At 49.2% G+C, this 9,407-nt stretch overlaps 1 protein-coding gene across 2 annotated transcripts in view; it reads right to left on the minus strand.

Moving 5' to 3' along the window:
• The window catches only part of kremen1 (kringle containing transmembrane protein 1), a 41,885-nt gene extending 32,714 nt beyond the window's left edge, over positions 1-9,171 (minus strand). For both annotated transcript variants that reach the window (XM_034541830.1, XM_034541829.1), the window contains exon 1: positions 8,784-9,171. In XM_034541830.1, the coding sequence (XP_034397721.1) occupies positions 8,784-8,862 (79 nt within the window). In that variant the 5' untranslated portion in view covers positions 8,863-9,171. The remainder of the gene's footprint in view (positions 1-8,783) is intronic.
• Positions 9,172-9,407: the final 236 nt, after the last annotated feature.

Consider the following 9,407-nt stretch of genomic DNA (forward strand, 5'->3'; position numbering starts at 1 on the left):
CAGATTCAGTTTCACGGCATCACCCGAGTGTGACCGCCCCTCGGTTGGCGTTGGCCGCGGGCTGGTGCCGCGCAGGACCCCGCAGGACCTTTTTTGTGTTCACCTCGGGGAGCCGTATTCACCTTCGATGCAGGACGGACAACCCGAATCGGGGGCCTCTTGGCGCCTCGGGTTTCGCCCCTTTGGAGTTCAGGCCTCTTTCAAAGGGCCTCGCATTGCAAGGGGATATCAGTAGCTGGAGGGACAATGGCTGTTTGTGAGAAACGGTTGACTGAGATGTTCGTGTTTGTAAAAGAGGGTCCGAGAACTGTCACCGGGGGTATCGCCACTCCATTTAATGGACATTCATTTCCATATTCTTTCAACAAACAAAAAATCGAGCGCACTAAACCCCATTTGCTGGCGCTCTGGCCGACTGCACATTTCCCTTTTCACGGCTTCTTAGCTCTGCCCGCTAGTGGCGTTGTTCCTTTGTTTGCGGTCCCACTCAGCTACATCCGCGCCCTTCACTTGTCCGAAATGTTTGTCCTGTCCACTTAGCCGTGTCCACCGTCTGTGGGCGTTTCCCAGCGCAGGAGGGAAGGCGACGATTTGCCTCTTGGGCCACAAACTGCTGCAGCTGGACACAAACCAGACCCCGGGGCTCGGCAGCGAAACATTACTCTCCATTTATTTAAAAGTGGTTGCCGTTACTCTACCGCGGTGGAGCGCAGGGCCTAAGTGGCCTGGGGCCCAAGCATCACTGCAGTATAAAAAAGAAACTATAGGTTCGCCGGACAGGTCACGTCTCACACGGTAGCGATTCGATAATCCTTTCCGTTGTGTTCTCGGTTACGCTTCTGCAAAAACTCAGTGCGTGGAGGATCCTTACAAAAAAAACACCCCAACCAATCACTGGCAGGATGTTTGGAACAACTTAATAATAAGTTAATTTGCCTTGATCGTACTACATCGAAAGTGTTATTAATAGCGCGTTCAAAAAGACAAACGCTGAGACAGGAAAGCTTGAACCAAAACAAATCAAAGCGAAGTCTAATCGCCCCTCCCCCCCCCCCCCCCCCCCCCTCCGCCATCTCCTTGAAATACAGAAACACATTCGCGGTTCAAGGGAATGGCAAAGCTGCCAGCGCCCAGAGCCGATAACACTCTATTTTGATTACACGTTAGCGTACGAACTCCAGCGTTGAGGAAGGAAGTTATATTTCGTGTCGTGTTTTTCATGCATCGGCCACTTCTCGCCGCGGGCCTTAAAAACCTTTTTGAAATTACATTCTTCCGTGAATTAAATTTGGTTTTTGATAATGACAACCATTGTTTTGTTTGAGAGTTAATAGAATTCATAGAAGAACATGAGGCTCTACTGTATTTCATTTCTGCTCTCTCACTGTTTGATTTACCCCCCCCCCCCCCCTCGCCCTGGAGAGTGTGTTCCAGCTGATGGGCTCAGGCTGCTGCAGAGAGCACCAGCAGAAAAGCCCGGAGAGAATGTCATCTGGCACCGAGTGGAATGGATCTCCTCATGCATACGTAAATGTCAAGGTACACGGAGAGGCCGGGGAGCACGGCTCATACATAGTGGTGTTAAAATGTGCAAACGAGGGAGAGAGTCGGATGCAAAACAGAGGGGAGAAGAAAACTTGAGTCGTGGACGATTAAGTGACGTTGCGTTCACAGGGCTCCTTCCAAAACCAACAAGTCACCAAGCTCATTCAGAAAAAAAAATACTTTCAAACTGGTCTTGACTGACCTTTTTGGGGCAACAGAACCTCACAAACCACCATTCCGGCCACATGAGCGCACTCTCCCACCTCAACATTGTTTATCTCTTGCGAGCCTGACAGTTTGTGTACAGCCGGCAGCGGCTCTGACAGCTTAATTCCACGTTTGCGTCACAGGACCGCCTCCGTGGATCAGGGACCGGAGGGACTGCGCTCGACACTTTTGTTTCAGGGGTTCCCGTTTCTCTCGCCCCGCGCTGCAGCTTCCGTCGCGCCTCGTCACCTCCCGAGGGGAGCGAGACACGTGTCGCCGCCTGAAAGCTGGAACACTGGGTGGGGGGGGGGGGGTTTACGCCCCGACGCAACAGCCGGAGCAGGTGTCGATTTGCACAAGGTGAGAGGGGAGAAAAAAATAATTTAAAAATGTAAGAGCTGCACCCAGCGGAAGTTCAAACGGAGCGAGTCGGGCACAACAGAGAGAGAGAGAGAGAGAGAGAGAGAGAGAGGGGCACTTTGATAAAACGAATGTAAGCCTTTGAACACGGCAGGACGCGACTCACAGTGGCACGATAATAAGCATGATTGTGTTTATAATAACTAGGTCTGCTTTCTCCGTCTTAGTGGTTGGTGGTTTTGTGGGCGGTCCGATCCCTTGGCATGGAAGAACAAGGGCGTTGCCCGCAACTTGACCTTCCCGGGGCACCACCCTGAGGTCATCAGGAAGTAAAATGGGCAGCAGCTTGACACAGAAGCACACATTTCTGACCTGGAGCTTCTCTCTCTCTCTCTCTCTCTCTCTCTAACTCTCTCTCTCTCTCTCTCTCTCCCCCCTTCCGTGGCCCAACTGTGAGCCAGATGCAACTTTACTTTCGGCCAAGTAAATGAGGGAATTCTTCAAAAACGTTGGCCTGTCCTCACAAGTCAAAACATGTGGAGTACCACGAGTGTCGGGATGCGAAAAAGAAAAAAAAAGGAAAATGCTCTGCTCTATTTTCTTCTATTTCAAACTTTCTACTCTACGTCTGGTTTCTCAATGAGTGGATCTCTCTCTCTCTCTGCCTCAGCATCTATGACTAGCTCCTGTGAGCTGGTGTTACTGTCACTGGAGCGCTAGTACTGGAGGTTTGTATAATCAGCTATGGCTCAGTGTATAATCTACCTTCTTGTTAATGGAGTACCATACGAACGCTATTGAGGAAGAGCTTCTTCCTGGCCAGTTATTCCTGAAAATTGCCAACCCCTATTTCCTTGTTTGGTCCAAACAACAATCTTAAAACCTAAACGTATTCAATTTAAAACGATATGAACCCGCATTTTTACTTGATAAGATAGCGGCTCAAATATCTAAATAACTGCAATACATCTTGTGTCAATCATCTGCCTCCCCGGCATCGTTTTGGTAACGTGACTTTTAAAAAAGTAACTAACTCGTTAAAACCGCTGCGCGTGACATTTATGTGGCTTCATATGGGCTTGTCCAGAAAGAGGAAAACAACCATGCTGACTGAACCCGCGTGCAACCTACAGGACATTTAAAGGAGCGCAAGGTTTAACAGAGTGTACAAAAAGGTTTTAGGGGAGTTTTGCCCCATTTGTCAGCTTACTCACGATTACGATGAGCGATGAGACAATATAGTAAAAGCGACCGTGTGTCGTCACCCCGCTTTCTATATGTGAACAAAATGTTACAATCATATGACAACATTATGATTTAGCTTCTTTTCCGATACTCATTATCACTGAATGGAGCTTGAACGCGCCATAATGTGACTTAATGCTACATCAGTACGTTAGCTGTTAGCTCCGTAATGTTGAGCCAAGCTTTGCTGCCCGCCGGCTAACAGCTAACAGCTAACAGCTCGCATTAAGAAGCTCTCCGGCCAATTGTATCACAGATTACTAGTTTACAACGTAGTATTAATTGGGGGAATTGTTTATTGTCCCCAGGACGAGGGGACGCCTTTATTCTCATCTCATTCTTAGTCACATTTTCTGAATTTTGTCTTTGACATCGGAGCAAGGTATCGGTTCTCTTGACATCCCCACCTGACTCATAGGTACTTAGTTAGCGCAGCATGCACACGCACACACACACAAACACACACACACACACGCACGCACACACACAGTTCACCAATCTACCTCCAGCGGTTTGTCTGAACGTGTGTCTTCAGTGCAGAAGCTGACCAGGAGGGGAGAGGTTTTTCATCTCCATCTCTGAACCGGAAGAGCTGAAGGGACCACACGGCCCACATCTGAGAACCAGACCCCAGGCGCCTTCTTTCCTCCCCCCCCACCCCCCCCACCCCCCCCCACACACACACACGCCGAGCAGAGAGGGTGTACTCGCACGCCCGAAAGCCCTTATGTTAAACTATTTAAGAACCAACACTCGTGATCACCGCTGCCAACACAAGCTTGTGTTTCCTCAGATCGTGGTTGAAGATGGTCTGTTATTATCTTCTGAGACCAGACGATTCAGAGCACCTCTCTCTCTCTCTCTCTCTCTCTCTCCCACACACACATTCACACACACTCACAAAGATCCCTCTGTCTCACGGGTTGTTGGCGGGCAGTAATAAACTGCACTGTATGAACTGCTTTTACAAGTTGAGAGATTATTAAGTCGAGACAGATATGGCGATTGGCCGTGTGAGGGAGAGTTATGTGTAAAAGACAGACAGTTGTTTGTGTGTGTGTGTGTGTGCGTGTGCGCGTGTGTGTGTGTGTGTGTGCGTGCGTGGGATGAGGGAAATCAGATAGAGGATGTGAGACCTCTTGGTTTGGCACTTGTTGATGTGGCCCCTTAAAAAACGAAAGCAGGAATGTTGTAGGTTTATGGAGGCTCCAGACGGCAACAGCTGCCTCGCATTTGAACCTTCACTCAAAAACACGCAGGCGCTGTTGAAATTATTAGTTGAACAATTGATTACTCGCGTGTCGTAAAATTAGTCAAAAAGGCAAAAATGTTTGTTGTTTTCAGACCATTCCTGATGTTTTTCTATTGTCATATATCATTTTAAATGGAATGATTTTGTGGTGTTGGGAAACCAAACCTTTTGAAGAAGTTACCCATGGCTCTCACTGTTTTTAAAACACTTGACTTATCGTAAACAATAATCGACAGAATCAACATTAAACTTCAGTTTTTGATCCAACACGAACAAGAAGTCTGTAAAGTGTTGAGAATAAAAAGGACATTTTACGATATTCATACGCTCAGTTGCTCAGATGATATGATCAAAAAAGCTCCAAACTGACCGTGCGGTGGATTCGCTCTGCTGGAACAACGGTTTCCACTGTAAAAAGTGAACTTTGAACCGCAACAGGAAGCAGCAATTGATGTTAAAGATGCTTGTTGATTAGGTACAGAAGCAGAAATATGCACACCAAAAATACTCAATGATCCCTACATGGGAATGTTGAACAGCTTCTGGCATCCTTTCCCCACGCAGATAATGTACACACACACACACACACACACACACACACACACCCTCTGACTTGATGCTCAGCCCAACATCTGACAATAAGAACGCGCGTGCTCTCGACTCCTATCAATCACACGTCAGCCTCGTGGACCGTTTGCCGGCAGCGTCAACCACTACAATCCTACTACGAGGCGCTGTTCGGGAGGTCCCCCCCCCCCCCCCCCCCCCCCCCCCCCCCCCCGGTTCTGTCTGCGGGTTCTCACAGAGGTCTCCGGGCCAGCGTCAAGCCCTGCTGGACAGCGATCAAGACGGTGGAGCAGGAAGGAGAGTGGTGCTTGCCAGATAACACAGAGGATTGCCAGTTTTCTGCAGCAGCTTATAATGCATGTCGAGCCACAAAGAAGAAATCATAACACGTGCTGCCATTCAATGTCGTCCCCCCCACCCCCACCGACCCTCACCCCACCCCATCACTCTATTTGGTGGCTTCAAGCAACAAAGAAGAGCTACCGGTGTTGAATGAGAGTAAAACGCTTAAACCTCTGCTCTGGGATTATTGCACCTGTGGAAAGTTAGTTTTGATAAGATACCTCACTGCAGAGTGTAGCCGGTGCAAATCCTCCCACTTTGGAGTTGTTTCACGCATGCCTAGTTAAGTAGAGAGAGACTCTGCAAACGGCGGATGAAAAGAAAAGCCCACAAGGCACCTCTTGCCACCTCCGATCAGTCCAACATCCAGTCGGTCGAGCACAGCCTGATGTTTTTGCTTCATTTGGACTTATTTTCTGACAGCTCCGTCTTCTGCGATTCCTTTTCGGAGCCTCGGCTCGACACCTCCGAGGCTAACAGTTGTTTTTAGGAGGTAACAGAAAGAAAGCCTGGATTCATGTTGCTATTATTCACGACGCGGGGGGTCAGATCGAGGTCGACGGTCGCTGACCTTTCAGCCTCGTGAACCTCCTAAATCAAAGCGGTGCCTTCTTACGAGCCATCGTAATACGACGGTTTAAATACGACTATGAGCGCTGAGCCAAAAGAGTCATTTCTCCTTTCAATATCACTGCGGGCATGAATAAATAATAATAAATACGACCGGAGAAAGATTGAAATAGAAATCTTCTATACTGTGAAAAGCTATATAGTTCAACATTGATAGCGCTCTCATATTTCACCATTAAATATGAAGCTACAGCCAGCAGCTGGTTAGCTTAGCTTAGCACAATGACTGGAGACAGGTGGAAACAGCTAGCCTGGCTGTTTTCTATATACCAGAACCTTCCAAAGGTCACCAATCAACATGTTGTATCTCATTTGATTCGAGGGTCAACGAGTAGCATTTCCAGGATCTATAAGCAGAAATGTAAAATAATATTACCGGCTATGTTTTTCATTTGCGTGTATAGCAGCTGAAACTAAGGGGGGTCTGGTTGCTTCAGATTTAACAGTAAAACATGAGAGTGGTATTGATCGTCTCATCGAAAGGCGCGAGCAAGAAAAGCCAAGAAGCATATTTCCCCAAAATGTCAACCCGCCTCCTTTTAAATCATCCCCCGATTCCTCCGGTGAGGAATATTGTCGGTTAAATCTCTCGGCATGTGCTAACAGGAAATACCGCTTGCTCGCTCTGCTACTGAGGGTATGTGGAACGGCGACACTTCACGGCTCCACGGGAAACAGGTGGCCTCCACCTCGATGGGACGGTGGCGCCAGAAACTGAAGGCGCACGTGGAGGTGCACTCCGGGACTTCATATTATAGTTTGCATTGGGGCACTTAGCTGCCACTACGTGTTCCCCTCTTTTCCTCTTCGTATGTATGTGTGTGTGTGTGTGTCAATGCAAGATGAAGAACACTTTTTGCCTGTTCACACACTCCTCCTGCCTGATGCGATGCTGCAGTCCCACCAGCGCAGCGAAAAGCACTCCGGTGTAAGTGTTTCAGACACGAGTCGCAGAACGCAGCTTCAACTCCTGCTGTGTTTAAGGATTCATATTTGCCCCGGGGGAGTATTCTGATGAGGGTTCATGTTCATAAACGTCCTCATTCTGCAGCCACCGTGTCGCGCTCAGTGCGTCCACTTAACCCCCCCCCTCCCCCCCCCCCATATCTTCTATTTCCCCTCTCACCCAATATGAACCAAAGGCTCCTCTGATTGGATCTCCTCTCCGGTTGAACATGAGCACACAACTGCACGTCTGGAAAATAATTTTTTTTTTCCACTTTTGAACTCTGCAGAGGGGTTTGAGGATTTGTCCTTTTCGGTGTGTGTGGGGGGGGGGGGGGGGGGGGGGGGGGGCAACCGGCACCAGAGCGGGCACCTCATGGAACTAGTTTGGTAGATTTGAGTTATGGCCTTAACATCATGAAGTGTGTGTTCGGTTTGACCTGCGCAGCGCAAACGCATCAGAACAGAGCAACGAGAGCATCAAACAAGAGACGGACTTCTTGTAGAGGCATGAAATTATTGTTTTACTGTACAGTAAATGTGGCACAGCTGACTTAAAGTAAAACATACCCCCCCCCCCACCCCCCCTCCTTTTTTTCCCTTCTTCTTCTTTCTCCCTCCCCAGTGTTATGAGGGGGAAACACCATTGCTTTAAATACTTTGTTAATACATAGGTACACATGGGAGTACTTACGCACTAGCCCAGATGGTGGACCCTCTAATTTGAAAAAACCAGGGCTGTAATTAAGAGACGAAAAAATTAAAAAGGAAAGCACGAGGATTTGCTGCTTTCGACATGAAACGCGGCGCAAATTACAGCGAAGAGAAGCTCGGTTTGTGTGGTCACCTTTATTAGATCTGCACATTTTAGAGGGGCTCAATATGCAGGCGGTGACTTTGTAGCTTCCGCAGATAGACGTGTTGATCTGAATCTCATGGTAACTGGAAACGGATGATATCAGATGACAGTTCAGTTTATTATTTCTGGGTGTGTGGGGGAGGGGGGGGGGGGGAGGGCGTCTGTATGGTTCAATTAAACAAACAAAAAAAGACAGAATAGTAAATATTGCGTATTGTGATGGAGAGGCTCTCGCGGCGCGTCAAAGCGTGCCGGTTTTGGGGACGGGGGGGGGGGGGACGGGGGGGGGGGGTCACACGCGCGTCGCAAACATAACGTCGGTTCCAGATGTTTTCTCGAAGCTCTTTTTTTTCCAGATTTACTTGGAGCCCCCCCCGGGGTGAGAGGGGAGACTCTACACGAGTGTAGGTGCGGAGGTAACCGTAGTCTCCTCAGACCAGCCACTCGGCTCACGTGACCTCACACACATAACAGCCAAACAATCCCCCCCCCCCCCTTTTTTTGTGTGTGTGTTGCTGCTGTTTCCTCCACCGCCTTCTGTAAACACTACAAAGTAAAGACGCATCGCGCAGGGAAACGGTGTCGCGGTGGGCTTTGGACCGGGACGATGAACTGTAAATAAAGTTACCGTGACGCGCGCGCGTGCGTGCGTGCGCGCGTGTGTGTGTGTGTTGTAGAATTGTCTGACATGGGATAAACAGATCCTGTCCGGCGCAACTTTTTGGAGACGCTTCCGAAAACAAAACGCAGATTATTATATTCATCGGAATGCATTCACGGAAAGAGGCGAGTGGTAAAAAAAAAAAAAAAGAAGAAGTTTGTTCTACTTACCGGTGTCGAAAACACCAAAAGCCGCAGAAGAAATCGCCCCCGCGAGGAGCAGAGCAGATGTGACTGTCCAGGAATCCATCGTGTGGTTAATAAGAGTCGGAGCCGGCTCTCAGGTGAAGTGCAAGCCGGGCGGACGGATGCGCAGACCGGCGAGCTGGTGGACTGGCTGGCTGACTGACTGACTGACTGACTGGCTGGCTGGCTGGCTGTCCGGGACTGTGCAGGAGTCGCTCTTCGGTGGGCGTTAAAAGTCCCTGAACTTCAAGGCAGGTCCTCCAAGCCGCTGCTCCACTGACACCACAAAGACGGGTTCAGATAGTAGAAAGCAGGGGATCCGATTTCCAACCCATGTGACAGGAAATAGGGGCAATAGATTCAACCTGCAGCGCTTGGGAAGCGGCGGAAAGAAGTGAGGAGGAGGAGGAGGAGGAGGAGGAGGAGGAGGAGGAGGAGGAGGAGGAGGAGGAGGAGGAGGAGGAGGAGGAGAGGGGTGGCGCTGCAGGGGTTGGAGGCTGGACTCAGTGGTGCGAGGAACAGCAGGTTAATAAAGTATATAAGATGATTTTGGAACATCACTCCAAACCCCGTTCCAGTAATAATATAATAACTTCGAGCACCGTGCAG

This window comes from Cyclopterus lumpus, chromosome 9 (genome assembly GCF_009769545.1).
Source record: "Cyclopterus lumpus isolate fCycLum1 chromosome 9, fCycLum1.pri, whole genome shotgun sequence".
Lineage (NCBI taxonomy): Eukaryota > Metazoa > Chordata > Actinopteri > Perciformes > Cyclopteridae > Cyclopterus > Cyclopterus lumpus.